We start from the raw sequence: 26,734 nt of genomic DNA, 5'->3' as shown, positions 1-26,734 counted from the left end.
CTCCCCCCCAACACGCCCCCTTTCCCACTTTCCTCTCCTCCCCCCCCAGCTGGTAACACAAACTGGACTTTTCCCTGTTGAAAGAACAAACTCTCTGGTTTTTATGTGGGGAATGTAGAACCGGGGAGGGGCTGGGGAAAGACCCTGGGAGGGGGAGGAGGCTGGGAGGAAGGGCTAAGGCTGGCACCTTCCTCTGGTGGTCCCACTGCCTCATGTCAGGGGCCTCAGCAGCGCTGGGGGGTGGCTCCAGGGGGAGAAGCTGGTTCAGGGGAACTTGAGCTGCTGGGCCACTGAAGCAGGCCACCAGCAGCAGCCTCTGTGCAGGGCTCACACGCTCCAGGCCTCCCGGTCATATTGAGTCTCCCCGTGTGGCTTGGGCTCCAGAGCCTGCCCCCCAGCTGGTGCCTTGAGGTAGCCACTGCAGCAGCAGGAATTTGGGCATCAGGTCCCCTGCTTTTGGGGACAGGAAGCCAGGCCAAGGCCCTTTTAGCCACTGGGGCTGTGCAAGCTGGAGCCTCCCCCTACCAGATCTCTGCCCTGCTTCCTGCAAAGCTCACATTTTTGCTTCTTTCTGCTTCCCTGTCCATAGCAGGCAGCTAAAGGAAGGGAAGTTACCAAACCAAATAGCCCTGTGGCCAGCGTGGGGCTGAGCTGGACCTGGAATCAGCTGTGCAGCACTGCCACTTTGAAACACCGAGCCAGGGATGAGCTCAGCGGTGCTGCCCCTTTGAACGGTGCCTTGGCGTTTCAAAGCAGCAGTGCTGCCCAGCTGATCCCAGGCCTAGCTGTGCATCGCTGCCGCTTTCAAGTACCTCCTTTTCCCCCTCCACTTTGCTGCTCTATCTGCTGTCTACATGGCTCCTTTTTGCGCAAAAGCCTCTTGCTCAAAAGCAGATGCTAATTACTGATGCAAATGAAGCACAGCGATATTCCACACTGTGCTTCATTTGCATAAGCTTTTCTGGAAGAAGGCTACAGTGTAGCCGTAGCTGAGGGACACTGAGGCTGCAGCAGGACACCTGTGAGGGTGGGGGCAGGAGGGGGCGGCACCTCCATGCAGAATGATGTAGGTGGGGATGGTCTGACTGAGGCAGGAACAGGCCCACAGAGGCCAATGCAGGTGGGTGAGGCCAGGCAGGCAGGCGTGGGCATATCCTGTGCTCTGCGGATGGGTCTGTGACTCCCTTAATTAAACAGGTTGATTTCTGTTCAGGATGGCTGGGGTTTGCCCTGCAGTGGTAATACCCTCTGGGCAGGTACCCACTGCCCCAGTGCCTGGTACAGCTCCTGGCAGCAGTGCATCCTGGGAGATTCCCAAAGGCTGCCTGGCACAGCTCAGAGTCGCACTGGGCAGCTCCAGCCTGGGGGTAGTTTTGCTCCAACCCAGTCTGCTCCCAGTGGTGTCTGGCGTGGCCCTGCGCTGCCTGGAGCCCTGCTGTGGGTGAACTCAAGGTTCTTGGGTCCCACACAGTGTTCAGCCCAGCGATCTCCTCAAGTGCTGGTCACAGCATCTGAGTTTAACCCCTCCTGGAGCAGCCCAGGAGTTCAGCATCCCAGTGGGAAACTGACCCCCCGCTGGCCATCTTTCTCACCTAACCAACATGTTTCAGCCCTGGGGCTGAGGTGGCAGCATGGCTTAGTGGTTAGGATCATGAACTGTGTCTGGAAAAACTGAGGTTCTAAACAGACCTCACCTGTGAACTACCTGGCTGATTCACTGTCTCTTCTCTCTCCCCCCTCCCCTTGTGCCTCAATTTCCTTCCCAACTTTTGTCTATCTAGAGTGTAAACTGCAGAGGGCAGGGATTGTCCCTGGTTGTGTTTTGTGCAGAGCCCGGATCTCACATGGCAACTGCGATGTAAATACAAGTAATAACATTAAATTCTAGTCATCAAATCTGTAACAACAACAGCAGCTTGTAACTCCCCTTTTCCTGTGTGAAGGCAGCACATTCCCAGAGGCCAGCCTGCTGCTGATCCATACTCCTCCCATGTGGTAATGGGCCCTCATTTCTCCCGGGGGGAGGGAGGTAGGTTCAGAAGGATTCCGCTGAGCATCTCAGAGAATTTTCTCACATCCAGTGTCTTTAAAGACTTGGAATTTGGCCTCTGTTGCCCCCTGGCCGGAGCATTTCTTTTGTCACAGCCTCTCCTGGGCCAGGCAGGCTTCAGCTGGCTGGTGAGTTGCACTGGGCCAGAGAACAGTCAGGGAAATTAGCCAGATGGGCAGCACCGTGTGTGCTTGGTGCACCCAGGACTCTCTGCAGACCACATAGATGGGGCTTGATCCTCCTGGCAGAACAGCTTCAGTGCTGCCTGTTGCTCCCTGCACACCCCGCCCCTGCCTGCTCCCTTCATTACCTGCAAACTGAGCTGTTTGACTAGTTCCACCACGTTCGCCAGCTGCCTGTTGGGCCGGAGGGGTCCCTGCTGCACAGGGTCCCTGCACTGCGGGCAGGGGATGGCTGGGCTGGGTCCCTCCCTGCACTGGCTGAGGCAGGTGCGGCAGAAATTGTGCCCGCAGGCTGTGATCACCGGGTCCGTGAAATACTCCAGGCAGACAGGACAAGTCACTTCCATTCTGAGACTTTCCACTGTGCTCGCTGCAGCCATGGCTCCCTCTGGGCTGGGGAAGAGGATCAGTTTCAATTTCCTGAGCTCAGGCTCTACCTGCCTCCATCAAAAATGGGCTGTTCCCCTCCCTGGAGCTGACTCAGGCTGTTTCCTGGAAGGGGAAGAGCCAGCAGGAGACATCCCAGCTCTGGAGGCTTTGGTGATCAATGTCCCACACTCGGGCTCTGGCACCTGCCCTGGGCTGATGTGGCGAGTCTCTGGGGTGTCACATGTTCCCCAGAATCCACCAGGCTGTGATGCTCAGCTCCCAGAACTGTGCCTATAAGGAGTGAGAGTGAATCTTGTGCAGAATTCATTGTGTTTGATGTGCGATGTTGACAGATAAAGTAACAGTTGAGTATTTATATGGATCTAGTTACATGCTCCCAGTTGCAGTTTTACCATGTTCAATTTTCACAGCAGTGGGAAATGCTAGGGGGAGGGGCAGGCAGTACTGGGCTCAGACAGTAACTATTCAGTGACAGACACTGAGATTCAAACAGTAAAATCTTTATTATTAAACCACAAATTGTTAATGTGACTCTCAAAACAGACCAAGTCAAAGTCCTTCAAGGATAAGAAGTTCTCAAGCAGCCCGGCTCTTTCTGGGCCTGTGTGGAACTTTCAGTTACTATGAAGGGAAAGATTTTTCCCCTCAGTTTGTGAGTGGACAGTGAAATCGAGGTTCGCTGGCATCTGCTCCCTCCAAGCCCAGTGACATTCAATTCTCAGGCCAAACACTTATCCCAGCTGGAATCCATGTTTCCAGGGCCTGATTCTGACATGCGCTAAGGCTGCTCTGGCTCGTTCTAAAGGAGCCTCAGTGTCAATAGCGCTGCCAAAATTAATGGGTCCCATGCACACAGGAGCGGCCAGGCCGGGTCAGACAAAGGCCCCCCCAGCCCAGTGTCCTGTCTGCCCAGTGCCCAGTGCGGGTGCCCCAGGGGGAGGGAACAGAACAGGGATCCCCAGTGACCCGCCCCCTGCGGCCCGTTCCCAGCGTCCTGCAAACAGAGCCCAGGGGCACTTCAGTGCGGGGCTTTGCAGGATATCGGGGTGTCTGCCAAAGCTCCGGGGGATGAAGTGGGAGGTTTGGAGGGGGGCGGGCTCGCAGGAAGGGCTGTGAGGGGCTTGCAAGGGGGCTGCGGGGGGGCTCGCAGGGGGATAGTCACGGTCGCGGGGGGGGAGTCGCGGGAGCTGCCAGCCCAGGGCGAGGACCCGGCGCCCCCCCCGCAGGTGACACGTTCCGGGTCCCGAGCCCGGCCGAGTCCGCGCGCTCCCGCCCCAGTGGCCCGAGAGGCGGGTCCGTGTCTCGGCCGGAGGGGGGAGGCGGCAGCAGGCGGGTCACTGGGCTCCGCGCTCTCATTGGTTCGTGGAGCCCCGGCCCCGCCCCCTTCCGAGTCCCTGCCCCGCCGAGTCTCTGGGCAGCCCCGTCGCTCCCGGCCTGACAGCTGGGCCAGGGGAATCCCCGTCACCTGGGCGGGAGAGCAAGGGGCGGGGCAATTACGTCACTGATGATGACGCCACGGGGCGGGCAATTGTGCGTCACTGGGGCGTGACAGCCCGGGGAACCCTTGTCAATCGGAGCGAGAGCAAGGGGCGGAGCAATCAACGTCACAGTGGGGGGCGGGGTCCGTTGGGTTCCTGCTCTCATTGGTTCGTGGAGCCCCGGCCCCGCCCCCATCGTCTTTGTGCAGCCCCGTCACTCCCGGCGTGACAGCAGGGCCAGAGGAATCCCCGTCACCCCGGGGGGAGAGCAAGGGGCGGAGCAGTTTACGTCACTGATGATGCGGCCAGAGAGGCGTGACAGCCCGGGGAACCCTTGTCAATCGGAGCGAGAGCAAGGGGCGGAGCAAGCAACGTCACAGTGGGGGGCGGGGTCCGTTGAGCTCCCGCTGCGGCCAGTGGCTGCCAAGGCGAGTGCTGGGGCGCCGGGCTGTGGGGGCGATGGAGGGGCAGGGGCTGCACTGCGGCGGGGCCATGGGGCTCAGGGGCAGGGGCTGGAGGGGGGGGACCCGCAGCCTGTTGACTCCCCCCCTCCGGGCCCCCGGCGCAGCAGCTGGTTCGGGGCCGCTCCGCTGTCCCGCGGGAGGCTCCCCCCGCAGAGCCGGTGCCCGCCCCAGGGGAGCTGCTCTCGGCACAGACACGCGGGGAGCGGCTGCCCCGGGGCCTGGAGAATCTCGCCCCGGCCTGGCTCTCACAGGCGGAAGCCACGTGGGGCCCCGCGGCGCTGGGGGCGTGGCCGGGCAGCTCGCGGGCTGAGCTAAACCCCGGGCGCGGGACTCTGCTCGGGGTCACTAGCCCGGTGCGCATGCGCGGTCTGACCGCGCCGGCCCCATTCTACACCCCGCAGCCGGCAGTTTAGTGCGTCCCCGCCCGTCACTCCCCGCCCGCCCCGCGGCGGCCGCAGTAACGTCACGCGCCGCGCGCCCTGAGGTGGGAGCCGTTGCGAGGGGCCGTTGGCGCCGTTACTCGCTGCGGGGTTGGCCCAGCGCGGAGGGGGCGGCCCGGCGTGAGGGGGCTGGGGGAGGAGGCGGCGTCAGGTATCGGGCGCCCCCCCCGCGGTCCCTCCGTCGGGCTTCCTGATTCTCCCGCCGCGCAGGGTGTCTGGGGGTGCGCGCCGGGGCTCACAGAGGGGCTGCGGGGGGGGGGGGATATTAACACGGGGTGAGGAGGGGCCCTGCTCTGAGGGGCGCAGACACGGGCGGGGGGTCTGGCTGGGGCAGGGGGCTGAGGGGCCCAGGGGAGGATCTGGCGGGGGCAGCGGTGAGCGAAGATTTGGGGGCTTTTTCGTTTTTTAATTTTGATTTTGTTTTTTTTATTCTCAGTGCTGGTGCCCTCATGCCCCTGGACCTGCCTGGCTATTGCTGAGCTCAGGGAAGTGACACGGCCTCTGCTCCCCAGCCCAGCGGCAGCCATGGCTGCAGAGAGCCCCGTGGAAAGTGTCCGGGAGGAAGCGCCGCGTCCCGTCTGCCTGGAGGATTTCACAGCCCCTGTCACTCTGGAGTGTGGGCACAATTCCTGCCAGGCCCCCCTCAGCCCTCAGGGCAGAGACACTGAGCAGCAGGGACCCCTCCGGCCCAACCGGCAGCTGGCAAACGTGGTGGAACTAGCCAAGCCGCTGAGTTTCCAGGCAGCACAGAGAGCAAGATGGGATGGGGTGTGCGGGGAGCACCAGGAGACTCTGAAGTGGTTCTGTGAAGAGGATCAAACTCCCATCCGTGTGGTGTGTGACAGATCCCAGGCTCCCAGGGTGCTGCCCATAAAGGAAGCTGCCCAGGAGTACAAGGTACAGAGTGGCTGTCCAGTGCATTTTAATTATCAGTGCTAGTTACTGGTTAAATTCCCCACTGCCCCAGCAGTGCCTGCTTCCCTCTGGTAGCTAATGTCAGTCTGCAGCTTCTGGGAGTTCCCATCAGCCAGCAGTCCTTGTGGCCACCCCAGGCAGACCTCGAGAGAGATCCCTGGCCCAGGAGAGCCCATTTCCACTATCAGCCCTACCTGTCAGCAGGTTAAAAAACTCCTGTCACTGATAAAATTGTAATCAGTAACATGATTAGTATTGTTAACCATTTTTTACCTCCCTAATCCCCACCTGCATCATTCTTTTTAAAGGTGCTACCACTGATCCTTCCCCCGCCCTCGCAGGTGTCGTGCTGCATCCGCAGTCTCCTTCTACGGACAAAACCATGTCCAGGGCTAAGTCCTTGGTGAACAGGGGCAGAACTCCACAAAACTGGGACTCTCTTAAAGGCAGACAGATGGGCTCCCAACATCTGATGGGGTTTGCTCTCATGCTTATATCTGTTTCTTCAGGAAAAATTGGAGGCCCATTTGAAGACTCTGAGGGAAGAGAGAGAGCAGGTGCTGGGAAGGAAAACAACAGCAGAAGGGAAATGCCAGGAGTATCTGGTAGGTGCCTGCGGCTATGGACCAGCAAGGACTGGTATTGGGAGGGCTGAGTTAGGAGGCAGACTCCTGTGTGGCCTTGGTGAGGTTGGGCTTGTTTGTGTTTCTCCTGGATCGTGGATTGCAGGGTGAGATCCATGTGTAGAAAGGCCTTGAGCATCCATGTCAGTGCATGAGTCCAGGGCCAACTTATTCATTAGGCACAGTGCCTAGGGTCCACAATACTTTTAGGGGCCCACAAAAATGTTTTAATTTCTTTTAAAATCAGAAGAAAAAAATGAAACTTTTAGGGCCCACGAAAATGTATTAAATTTTGCCTAAAAAAGAAAAAAAATAAAATGTTGAAGTAGTTAAAGTTATATCAAAAATAATTTTTAATATTGATATTATTATGGTGGGAGGGGCCCACGAAGGCATAAGTACCTTGTGTCCACGAAATTTTTAGGGCTCAGAAAAATGTTTATTAAAATACAAAAAAAATCACAGTATTTAAAAATTTAATTGTTTATATTATATTATTAATTGCAATAATTCAAATCGAAAGTTGGAGCTCAACTCAACAATCGGATATTACACCATAACGGAATTTCCATCAGTAATACACATTTGCATTTTTACCGAATACTTTCTTGCACATGTATACATATAATAATTTTATGGAACTACTTATCAATTCTGAACTAAGGTGAGTATATTTGAGATGTAACGGTTTTTTTCAAATGTTATAATTAAGCACCCAATATAAACACAATAAAATATACATGTGCACTTCATTCCATTCAAATTTATTCACACGTATTTAGTGAATAACAATCCCGTATTTGCAAAATTAATAAATTATTTATATAAGGTAATCACTAACCTAAAGAGATGATAACTTACTGATGAAATTAATTATAATACATACCTTTTAAGTAAACAAAACGGAGAACTCTTTGATATATGCACTATTATTTTGTACTATAGTGAGAAGCTTAGTGACTGTAAATTGTATTGCCAATATGGCTTCGGCCATAGGCGCCAATTGAATGATGGCGGATAGGAGGCCAACTTTGCCTCAGCGCAGTCGAAGTATCTGATACTTCGACTGCGTTGGTATAAAGACGAATATAATCCAGGCTGGCTTAGATTCGTCTTTATACCAACGCAGTCGTAAAATATAGTTTTTAATATATATATATTTTTATGGAAGAAAGGGCCCATGAAGGTAAAAGTGCCTAGGGCCCACGAAAGTCATAATGCGGCCCTGCATGAGTCCAGCCTTTGTGGCTTTCCCAGACATCCTCCCCAAAGGAGCTGAGTGTCCCCCTGAAGGGCTCTCTGCTCACTTCGTACATTAACATGTTTCCTTCTTTTTCCTCCCAGGGTATCTCTGTCAGGGTGGTGCTGAGTCCTGCCTCATGCTGCTCAGGGTCTGAATTTCCAGAGCCCATGAATAACAAAAGATGCTACGGTGGCGGCACATCGGGGTCCCCCGCCTCCTGCACCCCTGTAGTGGCACGAACAGACTCCACTAGCCAGTAGAATAGAGGGAGTTTATTGCTTCTCCAGGATACAGCACAGCACAGATGTAATCTGGTTTCAGGAACTGGGCTAGGAGGCCGCAGTGCCCCCCCTTGAGATAGGGGGTGACTGGGCCCTACAATCCCAGCCCCCTCCCTAGCTCCTTCTCCCCTGCTTCCTAGGCCGACACTAAAAAAAGTCCCTTCCAACCCTGCCCCCCAGGCAGTGGCGGCATTCCACCTTCCTTTGTTCCTCTCCCTGGGAGGTAACTGGTCGAACAGGTTACCTCCCTGACCATCAGCTACTCTGCTGGGCCGTGGTACAGACAGTAACCAGTGGGGGTCACCCACAGCCCAAGCCCAGCAACCAGCAAGGTACCAACAGTACGTCATAGCTGCCCATGACAGACATGGGAAAATCCCTTTCAGGGGGACACAGGGGCCAAAGGAGATGCTGGGAGAGCCACCTCTGCCTACTAACCACAAAGTAGAGTCAAATGTCACACATTTTAGGGTTTTCCAAGAAATTCTCCCTGCTGCACACTCAGCTCTCCATGAAAGGGCCCTGGGCTCCTTTCATGCCCTTGACCAACCCTTTCCCTGTTTTCATACAGAAATGGTCCCAAGCCGAGAGGCAGATGATTGTGGCTGAGTTTCAGCAGCTGCGGCAGTTCCTGGAGGAACAAGAGCGACTCCTGCTGGCCCAGCTGGAGAAGCTGGATGAGGAGATTGGGAGGCTCCAGAATGACACTGTCAGGAAACTCTCTGCTCAGATTTCCCATCTCAGCGAGCGGATCAGTGAGCTGGAGGGGACATGTCAGAAGCCAGCAAATGAACTCCTGAAGGTGAGACTGCGGGAGAAACATCCCAGCTCCCCACACAGGGAAGGGAGGCTCCTGAATCACAAGTGCTGAGGTCCAGTTGTCAGATCTGGGTGTAACTCCATGTGCATTGCTGCCATGTGAGTAATTGCTGTGCTTTGTAAAGTTACAGGCACAGAGCTACTAGAGATTGTAAAGTCCCATTCGCTCAGGGGATCCATTTTCCTGGGGCCAGGGCAGGGCCTCTCTTCCCATGTTTGCAAAATCCCTTCCCTGAGGTCCCCTGTGTGTGTCCAATGGGGCTGAGAGTCTTTTCTGTGTCTTTTTTTTTCTAGGACATCAGAAGCACCCTGATTAGGTATGTGGCTCTCACTCCCCTCACGCTGCACAGCTCAGGGAAAGAGCTTGGAGCTGATGTTAGCACCACATCTCCACAGGGCTCTACAGCCAGATGTTAGATATGAATATTTTTCATTTATTTAATTCTGAGGGTCTCACTCTCGCACAGCAGACTCTGGAATTCCCCATTCAGGGCACAGTCTGACCTCAAGTGTTTCCTGGAGCTGTTACCTCCCTGTGGATTGGCTACCTCCGAACTGTGGGGTGGAACATGGGCCTGTCAATGCTGGGCACAGTCAGCCCGGGGCAGCAAGGACCAAGAGTCCGTCCCACCTGAGGGCTGTTTGGGGACCTGTGTGGGAGGAGCTGGGGGAGGGTGGAGCTGGTGTCTTAGTCTAGTCCCTATTGGACAGATTCCTTCAGTCCTTCACCTGGGAACCTCTTGTGTTTCAGTGCCTGAAGGCCAAGGAGTGAGTTGGCCATGAAGACTCAATTCCCCTTTTGTCCTCCAGCCAGTCTCCTCAGGCCAGACATGAAGAACAGCAATGGGGCCTTTCAGGGGAAATTTGCATGGCCATGGACTGTGTTGTCCTTGCTCTCAGGCTGGGAAAATTGGAGGAATTCTAACTCCAGGCCTGTTAGAGCTGAGACTTACTAGCCAGAAGTTATCAGCAGTAAACGACATACAATCACATTGAATTGTTTCTGTCCAGGTGTGAGATGGGGCAATTCCAGCTGCCAGAGGAGAGTTCCCCTGAACTGGAAGACCAAGTCAGCAGTTTTTCTCAGAAAACGATTGCTCTGTCAGAGACTCTGAGGGAGTTCAAAGGTACCTGGAAGGGATGGATGAGGGGAAAGTGGTTAAATTATCTGAGACCATTGAATCTGGCCTCTGAAGCCAATATTCCTCTGCCTCAATTCCCACGTGGAGAATGACGGCCCCATCACTCTGCTGTCCTTAGAGACACTGATTGAACAGACCCAGCTACTTGGAGATAGAGCCAGGGGTTTGCAAACTCTGGACCTCCCATTCAGAGATCAAAATGGTTAAAGTTACTGTGTTGGCCACGTGTCCCACCACCACAGCTCCAGGTTATGACAAGCAGTAATTGAATGAGAAACCAAGTGGGAGAGAGTGAGGAGGGAAAAGTAAATCTCACGTACAGCTTGTCTCTCCTGGGACAGGTTGCGGGGATGTTGGCTCCATTGCTGGGAGGTGCCCGAGTGAGAGAGGAAATGAAAGTTTCAGACTCTTTCATACTCCATTCCTGAGTGTGTCTCTGTCTGGTCTCTGATACAATTGAAATGCAGAGTTCAGAGTGGGGACATTGTTATAAAGAGGAGTGCCTGGAGTCTCACCTCCCTTATCCCTTCCCCCACCAGAGACGCTGCCCTCTACACTGGAGAGAGCAAGAGGAAAATCCCTGGGAGCTTTCAGACAGGGTGAGTTTGCAGGTGGAGAGTCTTTAAATGATGAGAAAATTCCAGTGAAAACATCCTCATGGGATTGTCATTGAAGTTATCAACCAGACCCAGTGACCACAGTGCACACAGCCTTATTTCTCACGCACTGATCAGTGAGGAGACCCAGGGGCACTGCATGGGGACCTATGAACACTTGGAGAAACACCGGTCTATGGGTTTGTGATGCTAAAGGGGTGAAGTTAAAGCGCACAGTGGACAACACCTTCAAGCTCAGATTTCACTGCTCAGTTTCAATATGGGGTTGGTTTCAAACAATAAATAGGCAGTGAGCTGCCTGGCTTCCACTATATCAGTTCGTTCAAGGCAAGAAACTTCTGGATCCCCAAAGGCTGTTATGTCTAGTGCAGGCCTGGGCAAAATACAGCCCATGGGTCGGATCCACCCCACCAAGCCATCGGATCCAGCCCACAGATGCCACTCCCCATCTACAAGTCCCTCAGAAAGCAACTGTGAGCCTGGAGGGGAGGGGGGAAGGCTTCAGGTGCTGTTTCCACCCCCCAGGACAATCTCATTGGCCGGTTTCTGGCCAGAAACAAAGCACCGCGCTCCCTCCCCTCTGGGTCATAATTATTCACACATGCACATGGCCCTGCAGCCTGTGAGAGGGTCGGGCAGGCTCCCTGCCTTCCTGAGGTGCTTGGCCTCTGGCCAGGAGTCACTCAGATAAATCTCCTGTCCAGGACTTGCCTCTGCCACCCCAACCTCTCCCTTCCCCTCCTAATCTCTGTTCCGCACTCCTGCCCCACACTCACCATGCCCAAACTCTGTACTCCTCCTGCATCTATATATGCAAGAGCTCTCTGTGGTCAGAAACCCACAACCCCTTATTAGTCCACTCAGCCACTTACCTAAATTGAAGTTACTTTAAATATCTAATGAGTAGTTGGCGAATCCAGTGTCCTAAATCACAGCCTGCCTCCTTCACCCAAACTCCCTCCTAGACCCCCTCTATCTGTCCTGCATCCCAAACCCTTACCCCAAGCTTGCTTCCTTCTCCCAACGTTCATCCCAGACCCTGCATTAATGTCATGGAAGAGTGCAGCTCTCAGCCACATTCCATTTGGCCCCCCATCAAAATGTATTGCCCACGCCATTGACTGGATAAGGCTCAGTGAGAGCCAAGTAAGTGAAAGCTGAAGCCAGACTATTTTAGGCTGGAGAAAAGGCAAAAATGTTCGACAGGGAAGAGGATTAGCTACTGAAACAAAGGAGCAAAAAGCTGGTGGATTCTCCATCTCCTGATGTCTTCAAATCACTGGGGGACTTTCTAGAAAGCACTGGCTATGTCTAGACTGGCATGATTTTCCGCAAATGCTTTTAACGGAAAAGTTTTCCAGTAAAAGCATTTGCGGAAAAGAGCGTCTAGACCAGTACGGCCGCTTTTCCGCAAAAGCACTTTTGGCGGAAAAGCGTTCTTGCCAATCTAGACGCGCTTTTGCGTAAAAAACCCCCGATTGCCATTTTTGCGATCGGGGCTTTTTTGTGCAAAACAAATCTCTGCTGTCTACACTGGCCCTCTTGCGCAAAAGGACTTTTGCCTGAACGGGAGCAGCATAGTATTTCTACAAGAAGCATTGATTTCTTACATGAGATCGTCAGTGTTCTTGCGGAAATTCAAGCGGCCAGTGTAGACAGCTGGCAAGTTTTTCAGCAAAAGCAGCTTCTTTTGCGGAAAAACTTGCCAGTCTAGACACAGCTACTGTGGGGAAACAGAGCTTTGTGCCTGGGTAACTGGACTAAGTGCAATGGCTTGTGCCACTGAGGGGGTCAGACTGCATGACTGAGAATATCTTCTTTAATTTTAAGATCTCATCCTGCTAACACTCAGCACACATGTTTAATAATAAACATCTGAATGGTGGTGTTAATTTCACTGACTCTGTTGTGGAAAGAGTTTATAACGTCTTTCAGATGAGAGAGAAAAGTTTGTGCTGCAAATCAGTGAATGAAGACTAAGGGTTTTAAATACAGCAGCCTACATTTAACCTACGTCCATGGTCAGGCAGATGAATATGTGGCTTATCAGAAACACTGGGTGCTGAGAACTAAATCCCATTGTTACAGACTCAGTAATGTTGTAACACAAGCCAGGTACAGGCAGTCCCCGGGTTACATGGATCCGACTTACATTGGATCCCTACTTACAAACGGGGTGAGGCAGCCCCGCACTAGCTGCTTCCCCCCAGCAGACCAGGGAGACGCGAAGCTAGCGCCCCCTCCCCCAGCAGACCAGGGAGATGCAGAGCGGCTTTTCACAGCAGACACCTCAGCTTGAGAATAAAGGACTGAGGGAAGTGGGGTGTGGGAGAATAAAACTGAGCTCTGGATAAATGTTTGGCTAGAGTTTCCCCTACAATATGTACCAGTTCCAACTTACATACAAATTCAACTTAAGAACAAACCTACAGTCCCTATCTTGTACGTAACCCGGGGACTGCCTGTACAGACAGAAATGAATGTGTATTTGGGATCTAACTCCTGTGCACTGTTTATGGAATATCTAGACTAAAACTTTTGCCCACAATGGCAGAGTCTAGCGTGTGTGTCACCACGGACAGAGTCTGGGAAGAATGGGGGCTTGGAAAGGATTAAAGCCTCTTCTGAAATGTCTCCAATTCCTCTTCTCCCCCTGCCAGGCTGCAGAACACCCATGTCTGACTCCAGCTCAGCCCCTGGCCTGCAGAGCCAGGGAAAGGAAATGGCCATGGCGGAGCCTGTGAGCTTCGAGGAGGTGGCTGTGTATTTCTCTGAGGAGGAATGGGCTCTGCTGGACCTGGGCCAGAGAGCCCTCTACTGGGATGTGATGCAGGAAAATTATGAGGCTGTGAGCTGGCTGAGTAAGGATTCCTGCCTCCTTGGGTAACAGCAGCTGGGTGGGCTCTGGAGCATCTGGGTTGGGTTTGGTTCAGGGTTATTCATTGCCTCTGCCCCCAATGTCAGGAGTATCTGCCATAATAATCCTGGCTCTTGTGTGAAAGACTGTCCCCTCCGTGCCCACTCCCAGGGAAAGCAGGTTCAGGGATGTAACAATGGTGTGGCTCTTCCCACACCTAAGGTCTCACTGCGCTTCTGCCCCCCATCTTGCCCATCTTGTGCCTTGACCAGAGGTGTGAATGGAAGGGCTCAGGCAGGAACAGCAGGTACTAGAGGTCTGGGTCTGGCTGCTGTTAGTGGCTGCAGGGTCCCCATGTGGCAGTGTGCTCAGCCACTGGAAGGAGGGTGTGGTTCCCAGAGTCCTTCCCTGCTTCTAGCTAATCTCTGTGACATGCTGTTCTTGCCAGTGGGAGGGGCTGGATACTGGGGCTGAGGGAGGGTGGATGAGGCAGTTCACGCTCTGTGAGTATTTTGTCCGAGGTAGCTCTGTAGTAGAGAAACGTGAGCAGAGCTCTCCTTGCATTTCAGGCACAGGCTGGGTTTCCTTTCAAAACTTCAGCTTCATTCTCTCTGGGGCTCACTTGCCTCTGTGTGCAGTAGAGATAAATCACGTCATCTGTGTTGTGTTTTTAGAGTGAAATATCTTTGGGTAGGGACTTTTTCTTCCTGTGTGAATGTCTGGCTTTATCTTCAGGAGACCTGTGTTCAGTTCTCTGCTCATCACAATCTTCCTGTGTGACCTTGATCAAGTCTCTTAGACTCTCTGTGTGGTCATTTCTCTCTTTACTAGCTTTTATAGTGTGTCCCTGTTTCTCAGGGCTGGGAAGGATACCTACACTAAAGAGGGGTGATGCTTAGCTCCATATGAGCACTGCGATAGCATAATGGGGTCCTGATTTACATCAGAGTTCCCAGGTGCTGCTGTGATTGATAATTTTGCTTCCCTCAGCAACTGCAGTGCCATTAGAATTGCTACTAGCGCCACAGAGCATTGATATGGCTTATTCAGTGCGGCTCTTTCTGGAGCCTTGATGCCAGTGGCACTGGCAGAGCGTGCAGCACACCACAGGGTTGCCGCTAAGAAAGACCTAAGCTCCATTCGGAGGCTAAAGCACTCGGCCAGGTTTATTGTGAAAGGAGCAGGGTGCTAGTGTCCCAGCTCCTCAGGCACAGGTATAACGAGACTTGTCCCAACCCAATAATGGTACCAGCTCAGTTAGCAGCTAGAACACTGCCCCTCAGCCAGTATCAACATGCCCCTCCTGTGGCTTTGCCCCTCCTCTCACATTGACACAAACAAAATGCATGTTGCGTTCCATGTGTTGCTACCCCCTTTGGCCTTCTGCCTGTTTGTTTGAGAAAAACATCCATATCCATTATCCCCTCATCCTGTTCATGTGCACAAGGGTCAGTGAGCTATTTGTTAGGACTGTGTGTTTGCAGTTACTGCAGAGAGCGTTGAGTTGATTGCCCTCCTCCTGCTCAGGAATGTGATTTCTTGGTTAGTTGGTACCCAGTGCTCCACCATTCTGCCAAAACCTGGCTTGTTTTAGTTACAAAATAATGGACATAAACAAGATAATCATAGTCATCAGATCAGAATTTTTCCATTGACTCGGCACACAGCACACTTCGCACAAGGTTTCTTGCGATTGTGTAACTGTGGTAGCACAATGATCTCCATGGTCACATCACAGGTGGCTCTTCCAAACCCTAAATGCAGGTCCAAGAAGGGGTGGAGGCAAAGCTCAGGGGAAGGCGCTTACAAGGTGCAAATGTGGTAGATTCTGTGCCTCCCAAATCAAAGGCCAGGCTCTCTGGAAGAGGCAGACTGGGAAACCACACAAAGACTTCTGCTGGCAAAGTAGAACCAAGGTTACAGACGAGGAGCTGAGTAACAGCCCCAAGCATCAGAGAAGCAGCACGACCCAGCTTCACCCTGGCTGGTCGCTGGAGAAGCCTAGTGCCAACCTGGGCAGCCGCGGGAATGGCAGCTGTTGTGGGCAGCTAGCAGGGCCCACCCAGACACAGGTAGTCGGGGTTAGGAGCATAGGCAGGGCCTGAAGCAGCCTGCCAAGGATTCACTTAGCTGCTTAGACAACTTCCTCTGCCTCCTTCTGGCCCAAGTAGAATATTTGAGCCAAAGAGCAGGGGGAGCCCAGCCCCCCAGCCAGGAGCTTTGTGGACAGAGCCTTGGGAAGCAAGACCTAGTCCTTCCTCTCCAAGTCCTAGTGACCTGGCTTGTGGCCACTACAGTCTGAGCCCTGTCTGGGGGCCTTGGTGTCAGACCTGCCAGCCCTCCCTAGAGCTCCCCTTCTGAGCAGTGTGTTCCTGTCCTGCCCAGAGATACTGGGGATGGGGGGGGTGGAATGGGCTTTGAGGGGGACTGAGTTGTACCCTAGAGAGTGCAGCAGAGTGCTCAGCTCCCCTGGGGAAAGAGCTGGGCCATTCTCAAGGTGTGGGGGGGTGCACCTTTACTGCAGGTGTGTGTGTCCTGGGCTCTTGTATCAGCCAGATCCCAGTCTCTGCAAGGTGGGGAAAGGAGCCTCTCTGGATGGGTGACTCCGATCCTGACTCTGGAAGCAGTAATGGCAGAGACCTTAATGAACAAGATTAGCACTTGATTAATTGCTCTCCAAACAGGATTTCCACTCTCTGAAGCTCATGTGATCTCCTGGGTGGAGCGAGAGGAGGAGTTGCAGGTCCCAGATCACCAGAGCTGTAAGGAAGGGGAGATCATCAGTGGCACCCACACAGGTGAGCAATCGGTTAAATTGCCTCAGAAACCAGCTTATAGCAGGTGTAACTTGTGTGTTTTCATGTAGTCTATCTCACTCTTCAGTCTGTCTTCAACTTGAGCCAGAGTGTGGTGGGTGGGGAGAGGCTGGGATCTCTCCTCTGTGGAAGAATTGTGAAGGGGGCTAAGCTCATGATAATTCAGTCATTATTTTAGCGTGTCCCCTTTTCCTTTCCTGTTTCAGAGTTTTCTTTCAGCTCATCATAGACAATAACTCCTGTCTGGATTATTTCTCTATCCCAACAGGTGATGGGATGCTGACTGAGAACCATGATCTTGTTCAGCAGGACGGATCGGAGCTAGTGTCTCCATGTGAGGTGTTACTGGGAAGACCTGAAGGGCATGTTTCCCACATACATGAGCAGGGAGAGACTTGCGAGAGTCAGCATAGCCCAGAAAGGCAGAGTGGAAACCATCCAGGAGAGGGACAGGGTAAATACAGTCACAGAAGCAGAGGGAAGAAAAGTAACATGGAAACTGTTCAACAGAAAATCCCCCATCAACAGTCACCCTGCATTTGTAGTGATTGTGAAACTCTTATTGAACATCAAAGAGCCCATATGAGAGAGAAGCCCTTGAAGTGCTCTCACTCTGGGAAAAGCCTCAGTCAGCACTCTCACTTTACAAACCATCAGAAAATACATACAAGAGAGACACTCCATAACTACTCTGACTGTGGGAAAAGCTTCAGTAGAAGCGATCACCTTGTAAGACATAGGAGGACCCACACAGAAGACAAACCTTTCAATTGCTCTGACTGTGGAAAAAACTTTCTGAGCAGCTCACACCTTGTTACACATAGGAGAGTCCACACAGGAGAGAAATCATTCAGCTGCTCTGACTGCGGGAAAAGCTTCAATAAGAGGTCGCACCTTGTTACCCATAGGAGGACCCACACAGGAGAGAAACCTTTCCATTGCTCTGACTGCGAGAAAAGCTATAGTAGAAGTTCAAACCTTGTTATCCATAGGAGGACCCACACAGGGGAGAAACCTTTCAATTGCTCTGACTGTGGGAAAAGCTTCAGGAAGAACTCATACCTTGTTAGACATAGGAGAACCCACACAGGAGAGAAACCTTTCAATTGCTCTGACTGTGGGAAAAGCTTTATCGGGAGATCAGACCTTGTTAAACATAGGAGAACTCACACAGGAGAGAAACCTTTCAATTGCTTTGACTGCGGGAGACGCTTCAGTCAGAAGTCAGTGCTTGGTAGACATAGAAGAACCCACACAGGAGAGAAACCCTTTACCTGCTCTGACTGTGGGAAAAGCTTCAGTAGAAGCTCACACCTTGTTATACATAGGAGAACCCACACATGAGAGAGACCCTTCACCTGCTCTGACTGCAGGGAAAGCTTTAGTTGGTGCTCCTGCCCTACTAACCATCAGATAAAACATACAAGAGAGTCACCTCATAACAGCTCTGATTGCAGAAAAGGCTTCAAACACAGGTCAAACTTTAACATAAAAACAGCCATACTGGGTCAGACCAAAGGTCCACCTAGCCTAATATCCTTTTTTTCGACAGTGGCCAGTACCAGGTGCCCCAGAAGGGGTAGATCAAAGATCATAATGAGGGAATTTGTCTCCTGGCCTTTGACAAACAGAGGCCAGGGGCACCATTCCTTACCCCCTGCATTAGAGTAATTGGCTACTGCCAATGTGTATTGGCAAGATTTTGCGCAAATACTCTTTCACATGAGTTTTTGCGTTAGAGTATTTGAGCAAGAGAACGTCTACAGGGGCATGTGCATTTTCTGTAAAAGATGTGCCATTTTAGCCATGGGGCTTTCTTGCGCAAGAAATTCATGTTGCCTGTCCACACTGGCCTTTTGTGCAAGAAAAGTTTCGGAAAGCTGATTGGTGTGGAGATGCACGTTAATCGGAGGGAGACTTCTCTTAGAGGAGAATCCATTGATAGAGACTCTCTAAGTTGTTGTCAGAAAGAGAGGAGAGGGCAAATCATGGGCCAGAGTTGACAAATAACCGCATACACAGGAATCCAAAGCATCAGGGAAGGGCAAACAAATAAGCAGTGGTAAATTTTTAAAGTGCTTGTACACAAATGCTAGGAGTCTGACTAATTAGATGGGTGAACTAGAGTACCTCATATTAAAGGAGGAGATTGACATACTAGGCATCACTGAAACCTGGTGGAATGAGGAAAATCTGTGGGACACAATCATACCGGGCTATAAAATATGTAGAAAGGATAGAGCAGTCCAGGTGGGTGGCGGAGTGGCACTGTATGTGAAAGATAATGTAGAATCAAATGAAATAAAAATATTAAGTGAATCAACATGTTGAATAGTATCGCTATGGATAGTAATTCCATGCTCCAATAATAAGAAATTAGCAGTAGGGATATATTACCAACCAATTGACCAGGACAGCGATACTGACATTGAAATGCTGAGGGAGATTAGAGAGGCTACCAAAATAAAGAACTCTATAAGGGTATGTCTACACTACAATGTTAGTTCGAACTAACGGACGTTAGTTCGAACTAACATTCATAGGCACTACACTAGCGCTCCGCTAGTTCGAATTTGAATAGAACTAGCGGAGCGCTTAGTTCGAACTAGGAAAACCTCATTTTACGAGGATTAAGCCTAGTTCGAACTTACTAGTTCGAATTAAGGGGTGTGTAGCCCCTTAATTCGAACTAGTGGGAGGCTAGCCCTCCCCAGCTTTCCCTTGTGGCCACTCTGGCCAACACCAGGGAAACTCATATGCCCCCCTCCCGGCCCCGGACCCCTTAAAGGGGCACGGGCTGGCTACAGTGCCCGTGCCAGGTGCAAGCCTGCCAGCACCCAGCCAGCAGACCCTGCACCTGGCACGGCACAGAGCCACCCACCCGATGTCCCCCAGCCCACCCCCTCTTCCCGGGACCAGGCTGGCGGCTCCCGGTAGCTTGCCTGGGACCGCAAGAGGCGGACACCTTCCTGGGCTAGTGCGGACATCGTGGAACTCGTCCACGATCTCCGCACTAGGCACAGGAAAGTGGCCGGCTAGGGCAGGAGAGCTGCCAGCCTGGCCACCCAGGAGCAGGTGTGCATGATAATCAAGGGGGTCCACTGAGACCCCCCGACCCTGAGCCCTGAGCTTACAATGGCTGTCCTGGGTCAGACCAAAGGTCCATCTAGCCCAGTAGCCTGTCTGCTGACAGTGGCCAACCCTAGGGACCCTGGAGGGGATGGACCGAAGACAGTGACCAAGCCATTTGTCTCGTGCCATCCCTCTCCAGTCTTCCACAAACTTTGGGCAGGGACACCACTCCTACCCCCTGGCTAAGACTAGTCCATGGACCCAACCTCCATGACTTGATCTCACTTTCCTTTAAACTCTGTTCTAGTTGTAGCCTTCACAGCCTCCTGCAGCATGGAGTTCCACAGGTTAACTATTTGCTTTGTGAAGAACAACTTTCTCTTACTACTTTGAAGCCTGCTACCCATTCCTTTCCTTTGGTGTCCTCTAGTCCTTCTTTATGGGAACTCATGAAGAACTTTTCTGAATGCACCCTCTCCACCCAACCCCTGCTTTTAGAGACTTCTATCCTGTCCCCGCTCCATCTCCTCTTTTCTAAGCTGAACTGTCCCAGTCTCTGTAGCCTTTCTTCATCTGGGACCTGTTCCCAACCCCTGATCATGTTAGTTGCCCTCCCCTCTCCCAGCCTTTCTCTTCCCCTCTCCCACCTCCTTTTCCCAGTCTCCCCCAGTTTTGTTCAATAAAGACAGATTCCATTTTTGAACACAATTGTCCTTTATTTTGTACAACAAGAAAAGGGGCTAGGGAAGGGTAAGTGGAAGGAGGTGAGGGAGGAAAGGGGCACGAGCACCCGATGGGGAGGACTGGGCTGGCTCTGTGGGCTTCTGGGGGTGGAAGCTCTCCTGCAGCCCCCCAAGTGCCCCCTCTCCCTAGATGGCAGCCTGCGGCAAGTGCAGCCGGGCTGATGTCCGAGTGGTGTGATGTGCCCAGTGTGGGCACTCCGGGCACTCCAAGCCAGGACTGGTTTTCAAGCGGGGCACCCCTGAGAACTGTCCGTCCGGGGTGGGGGTCGGGACCCTTTAAGCACAGCCTCGGCTAGCCTGAGACAGCATCTCCACGCTCTAAGTCCTCCTCTGATGCCCTGCCGGCACTGCTTCCGGCCATCCTTAAGCCCTGTTCAGGGTCCACTCAATGTGGACTTGCTAGTTCGAATTAGCAAAACGCTAATTCGAACTAGTTTTTATTTCTAGACGCGTTAGTTCGAATTAGCTTAGTTCGAATTAACTAATTCAAACTAAGTTAGTTCGAACTAACTCTGTAGTGTAGACGTACCCTAATAATGGGAGATTTTAACTACCCCCATATTGATTGGATACATGTCACCTCAGGAAGAGAAGCAGAGAGAAAATTTCTCAATGGCTTAAATGACTGCTTCTTGGAGCAGCTGGTGCAGGAACCCACAAGGGGAGAGGCAATTCACAATTTAGTCCTGAGTGGTGTGCAGGATCAGGTCCAGGAAATAACCGTTACAGGACCGCTTGGGAATAGTGACCATAATATAATAACATTCAACATTCCTGTGGTGGGAAAAACACCTCAGCAGTCCAGCACCTGGGCATTTAATTTCAAAAAGGGGACTTACACAAAAATGAGGAGGTTAGTTAAACAGAAATTAAAAGGCACAGTGACTAGAGCCAAATCCCTGAAATCTGCATGGAAACTTTTTAAAGACACCATAATAGAGGCCCAACTTAAATGTATACCCCAAATTAAAAAACATAGCAAGAGACCTAAAACAGTGTCACCGTGGCTTAACCACCATGTAAAAGAAGCAGTGAGGGACAAAAAGGTATCTTTTCAGAAGTGGAAGTCCAATCCTAGAGAGATAAATAGAAAGGAACATAAACACTGTCAAATCAAGGGTAAAAATGTAATAAGAGAAGCAAAAAAAGATTTTGAGGAACAGCAGCTAGCCAAAAACTCAAAAAGAAATAAAATGTTTTTTAAGTACATTGGAAGCAGGAAGCCTGCTAAAAAACCTGTGGGTCCTCTAGATGATCGAGCTAAAAAAGGAGCAATCAAGGAAGATAAAGCCATTGCAGAGAAACTAAATGATTTCTTTGCTTCAGTCTTCACAGCTGAGGATGTTGGGGAGATTCCTGAATCTGCACCTTCCTTTGTGGGTGATGAATCAGAGGAACTGTCCCGGATTGAAGTGTCATTAGAGGAGGTTTTGGAACAAATAGAAAAATTTAATGTTAACAAATCTCCAGGACCGGATGGCATTCATCCAAGGGTTCTAAAAGAACTCAAATGGGAAATTGCCGAGCTATTATCTGTGGATTCTAACTTATCCTTTAAATTGGCTTCCGTACCTAATGACTGGAAGGTAGCCAATGTGACACCAATATTTTAAAAAGGCTCTAGAGGCGATCCTGGCAATTACAGACCAGTAAGTCTAACTTCAGTACCGGGCAAATTAGTCGAAACAATAGTGAAGAATAAAATTGTGAAGCACGTACAAGAACATAATTTGTTGGACAAAAGTCAACATGGTTTCTGTAAAGGGAAATCCTGTCTTACTAATCTATTAGAGTTCTTTGAAGGGGTTAACAAACATGCAGACAAGGGGGATCCAGTAGATATAGTATACTTGGATTTTCAGAAAGCCTTTGACAAGGTCCCTCATCAAAGGCTCTTGTGTAAATTATATAGCCATGGGATAAGAGGGAAGGTCCTTTCTTGGATTGAGAACTGGTTAAAAGACAAGAAACAAAGGGTAGGAATAAATGGTAAATTTTCAGATTGGAGAGGGGTAACTAGTGGTGTCCCCTAAGGGTCAGTCCTGGGACCAGTCCTTTTCAACTTATTCATAAATGATCTGGAGAAAGGGGTAAGCAGTGAGGTAGTAAAGTTTGGAGATGATACCAAACTGTTTAGGATAGTCAAGACAGAAGCAGACTGTGAGGGACTCCAAGAAGATCTCACCAAACTGAGTGATTGGGCAACAAAATGGCAAATGAAATTTAATGTGGATAAGTGTAAAGTAATGCACATCGGGAAAAATAACCACAACTATACATACAGTATGTTGGGGGCTAATTTGGCTACGACAAATCAGGAAAGAGATCTTGGAGTTATCATGGACAGTTCTCTGAAAACTTCCACGCAGTGTGCAGCAGCGGGCAAAAAGGCAAATAGGATGCTAGGAATTATTAGGAACGGGATAGAAAATAAGACCCAGAATATCTTACTGCCCCTGTATGAAACTATGGGCCGCCCACATCTTGAATACTGTGTACATATGTGGTCTCCTCACATCAAAAAAGACAATTTTGGCCTTGGAAAGGGTTCAGAAAAGGGCAACTAAAATGATTAGGGGTTTGGAATGGGTCCCATATGAGGAGAGGTTAAAGCGACTGGGACTTTTCAGTTTAGAAAAGAGGAGACTGAGGGGGGATATGATAGAGGTCTATAAAATCATGAGTGGTGTGGAGAGGGCGGATAAAGAAAAGTTATGTATTAGTCCCCTAAATAGAAGAACTAGAGGACACCAAATGAAATTAATGGGTAGCAGGTTTAAAACTAATAAAAGAAAGTTCTTCTTTACGCAGCGTGTAGTCAACCTGTGGAACTCCTTGCCAGAGGAGGCTGTGAAGGCTAGGACTATAATAGAGTTTAAAGAGAAGCTAGATAATTTCATGGAGGTTAGGTCCATAGAAGGTTATTAGCCAGGGGATAAAATGGTGTCCTTGGCCTCTGTTTGTCAGAGGCTGGGGAGAGATGGAAGGAGAAAAATCGCTAGATCATTGTCTTCTGTTCACCCTCTCTGGGGAACCTGGTGCTGGCCACTGTCGGTAGACAGGATACTGGGCTAGATGGACCTTTGGTCTGACCCAGTACGGCCATTCTTATGTAAATGGCAGGGGGCCAAGTGCAGACAATGAGGGAAAGGGAAAGAGACAACAGGGGTTTCTTGCTCAAGAAAGCCCTATGGCTAAAATGGCCATCAGAGCTTTCCTGCGCAGAACGTCCACACTGCCATGGGCGCTCTTACAGAAAAGCACTTCTCTTGTGCAACAGCACATGGCAGTGTGAACACATTGTTGTGCAAGACCTTTTGCATAAAACAGTCCTTGAGCAAGAAGTCTGCAGGGTAGATGTAGCCAGGGGGGCTGTGTCTACATTGGCACCCTTTTCTGGAAAAGGGATGCTAATGAGACAAGTCAGAATTGCAAATGCCGTGGGGGATTTAAATATCCCCCGCGGCATTTGAATGAACATGGATGCCACTATTTTCCAGCTCGGGGCTTTGCCGGAGAAAAGCGCCAGTCTAGATGGGATCTTTTGGAAAATAAAGCCTTTTGTGGAAGATCCCTTATTCCTCTTAAAATCAGGAATAAGGGATCTTCCGGAAAAGGCTTTATTTTCCGAAAGACCCCGTCTAGACTGGCGCTTTTCTCCGGCAAAGCCCCGAACCAGAAAAAAGCGGCAGCCATGTTCATGCAAATGCCGCGGGGGATACTTAAATCCCCCACAGCATTTGCAATTCCGAAGTGTCTCAGTAGCATCCCTTTTCTGGAAAAGGGTGCCAGTGTAGACACAGCCGGGGTGTTTGGGCTTTCTACCAGCCCTGAGCTTTGTACAGCAGCCCAGGGAACATTGTGAAAAGGCAAAACCTTCCTACCCTGGGTGTCCCTGGCCAGCCAGCGAGTGGCACAAAGGTTCCTTGAAGTGCTGACTTCAGGTGGTTTGAAAAAAACTCTTGCGGCTCAGATGAGGTGGCTGAGTGGTTAAGGAGATGGACTGCTAATCCATTGTCCTCTGCATGCATGGGTTCAAATCCCATTCTTATTGGGTGTTTGCAGCCCTCTCTCTTGCTTCTCCAGGAGTTCAGTGCCAGCCCCTCCTGTAACCCTGCCTGCCCCAGCCCTCTCTCACTGCAACCTGGGTAAAGGGGAAATCTCCATAGAGACACTCCTAGATGGGGCCCTCAATCCCTTCTGCCCTCCAGGGGAAACCTCACAAAGGAGATTCCAGGCAGCCAGGCCATGGGGGTCTCTGAGATGCCCCAGCCCTGCAGCCTGTCCCACCTGGCTGTTGCCATGGACCCTCTGTGAGGTCACTGCCTCCCAGCCAATGAGCTGAAATGCTGTAAAAGTTCCTTGTGATGTCACTGCTGCCTTGCAGGGCTCATGTCCTGCCTCTGGCCAGCCCCTTGGCTTGTGTGATCTGCTCCCTCTCTGCCCCCCTCACTCAGGGCTGGTTCTGGGGCTCAAGCAGGGAACATCAGAGGCTGCTTAGGGGGCCACATTGCTAGTCCAGGGGCCCTCCTGTGGGGCTGTGAGTGTTGCTGTCCCTGCTGTACAGACAGGGCCATAGAGCCTCAGGAGGCTGTAGCGGTGGGAGACACTTCCCTGGTTTCGAGAGGGAGATGGGACGTCAAGGCTCATGACTTGGAGCAGCTACAGATACTCAGGGAAAGCTGATTTTCAGAGGCATGTGATCAGCCCTTCCTGTGTATCTGGCTTCTTCAAAGGGGTTTAATCAGGAGCTAAAAGTTGAAGAAGGGACATTTAGATGGTTGAATTTCTTTCCCTGGTAGTGTTTTCTGTGTTCCCCAGTGGCCTAATGGACAAGGTGCTGACTTTCTAAGTCAGGGATTGTGGGTTCAAGTCCCATCTGGGGTGGTAGTTTGCTCTCACTGACAAAGAGTTTACTTTTCTCTGCTCTCCAGAGTAGTTGGCAAGGATGCTCCACAGTTGCTGTCTCCCTCTCTACACAAACTGTTCAGACACCTCACTAGCAAATGCTGGTGTAAGATGCAGATCTGGTTGCTAAAAGCCTGTGTATTCAAAGTCAGAATGAAGTGGCACATTTTGCCCTAGAATGCCCAGGAGTGACAGCCAGAGGGAGGTGGCTGTAGCAGAGCAGGGTCTGTCTGGAGACAAAGCGGAGCCTGAGGACGAGAAGGCCCATGAGAGGCAGAGACTCCAGAGCAGTGGGGGGCTAGTTATTTGATCTGGCAAAGTGACAGAAAATCCCCAGGCCCTGAGCATGGTGCGGGCGAGGCCCATGGGGCAGTTGCCTGATGGGGTTTGGGGGTAGAGAAGCTGTGAAGCTCTGTGAGTGGATAAGGTCCCTGGCTGTGCTGCACCACCTGCCGTGTGTGTGACTCAAACTGTCCCACGTCCCCTTTTGTGTGTCTGTTGCGCTTCCAGCTTCTTTCCTCAGGCACGTTCATCCGGCAAAGACCCCCCCCAGCGATCTTGTATCTTCCTTTGTGCAGCTCATCCGCAGACACAGCCAGGGCTGAAAGGAAATTGCTGTACTTTGGGAGTCAAAGGTGTTGTCTGGGGCCATGGACCAGCTTTACCAATCAGCCTGAGGAGGGTATCCTGGTTAACGCACTTACCTTGTAAACAGGAGATCCTGGGTTCAACTCCCAGTGGTGCCTTATTGCAGCCTTTGCTCACATTTTCCTATGTCCTTCTGGGACACAGAAGAGGCCTCCCCTGACCACCCATGGCACTGCTGGTTCAGGAAAAGGCTGATTGGGGAGGAGTATTGGGAAGAAGTAAACCACATGTGAGAAGCACCTGACGCCCTCACTGTCCATGGCTGCAGGAGCCGCAGAGGTTGCACCCTCAGGCTCTCTGAGCACGGACACCCCCAAAGAATGACAAGGGCGTGTGGTGCTGGCTCTCCTGTCCCAGCAATTGCAGTCAGAGCCCTGCCTTGCCAGTGCCAGTCACAGCAGCCTCTGCACCTGCTCCAGGCTTGTGGTTTCCTTCTTCCCAACACTCCTCCCCAATCAGCCTTTTCCTGAACCAGCAGTTCCATGGGTGGCCAGGGGAGGCCTCTTCTGTGTCCCAGAAGTTGCCAGGCTCTGACTCTTGCCCCGTTGGTGCTCCTGTCTAAATGCTCTTTTAAATGTGTCTTCATGGTCCTGCTCAGGGTGTTTTTCTCCTCAGCAGCGCACAAGAAAGAAGCTGCTGCCAGTGGCCCTACAAGGCAAGACAAGCTTTGCCTGCCCCCTCAGCCTGACTCCCTACTTGGTCCCATTCCTGCCTCCCTTCCTGGGCTGACCCAGTGGCCGAAAGGGACTGTGGCTGCTGCTGACAGGGAATAAGCTGGGAGGCAAGGTGCTGGCAGCAAGAGATCCTGGCTTCCTCTTTGCCCTGGGTCTCAGTGCACCATGCCGGCCGCTAGCCACCTTCACCAAACCTCAAACCGGCTGGACGAGCCAACCCACATCTCAGTGAGTCGCTAGTGGCCCTGTCAGAGAAGAGCCCTTGGCAGCTGCAGAGACAGCACTTCAGCTGCTAGAGGTGCCTTTCTGAAAGGGCCATTTGTGAGCTAAATTCCAGTTGCCTGGCTAGCTCAGTTGGTTATAGTGTGATGC

General features: G+C 51.6%; 2 protein-coding genes across 5 annotated transcripts in view; both read left to right on the top strand.

Moving 5' to 3' along the window:
• The window catches only part of LOC142821621 (zinc finger protein RFP-like), a 411,497-nt gene that overhangs the window by 299,925 nt on the left and 84,838 nt on the right, over positions 1–26,734 (top strand). The window lies entirely within an intron of this gene.
• LOC142821527 (uncharacterized) lies at positions 4,588–18,636 on the top strand. Of its 4 annotated transcripts, none has more exons than XR_016347327.1 (10): positions 4,588–5,048; positions 5,441–5,901; positions 6,429–6,524; positions 8,638–8,868; positions 9,180–9,202; positions 9,897–10,012; positions 10,567–10,626; positions 13,305–13,527; positions 16,186–16,299; positions 16,586–16,723. XR_016347327.1 is itself a non-coding variant. In XM_089770987.1 (10 exons), the coding sequence occupies exons 2-10, from the start codon at positions 5,530–5,532 to the stop codon at positions 17,659–17,661; spliced, it is 2,289 nt and encodes a 762-aa protein (XP_089627113.1). In that variant the 5' UTR covers positions 4,607–5,048; positions 5,441–5,529; the 3' UTR covers positions 17,662–18,636. The 4 variants fall into 4 exon arrangements, 3 of the variants coding, with proteins under 3 accessions (XP_089627113.1, XP_089627114.1, XP_075768820.2); XM_089770987.1 differs by having other exon boundaries at positions 4,607–5,048; positions 13,305–13,505; positions 16,586–18,636; XM_089770988.1 differs by lacking the exon at positions 13,305–13,527 and having other exon boundaries at positions 4,608–5,048; positions 16,586–18,636.

The sequence above is a fragment of the Pelodiscus sinensis genome, chromosome 19 (assembly GCF_052426305.1).
Source record: "Pelodiscus sinensis isolate ZL-2025 chromosome 19, ASM5242630v1, whole genome shotgun sequence".
In the NCBI taxonomy this organism is placed as follows: domain Eukaryota; kingdom Metazoa; phylum Chordata; order Testudines; family Trionychidae; genus Pelodiscus; species Pelodiscus sinensis.
The sequence above is the reverse complement of the archived record's forward strand: the minus strand, read 5'-3'. Positions and strand labels throughout refer to the sequence as shown.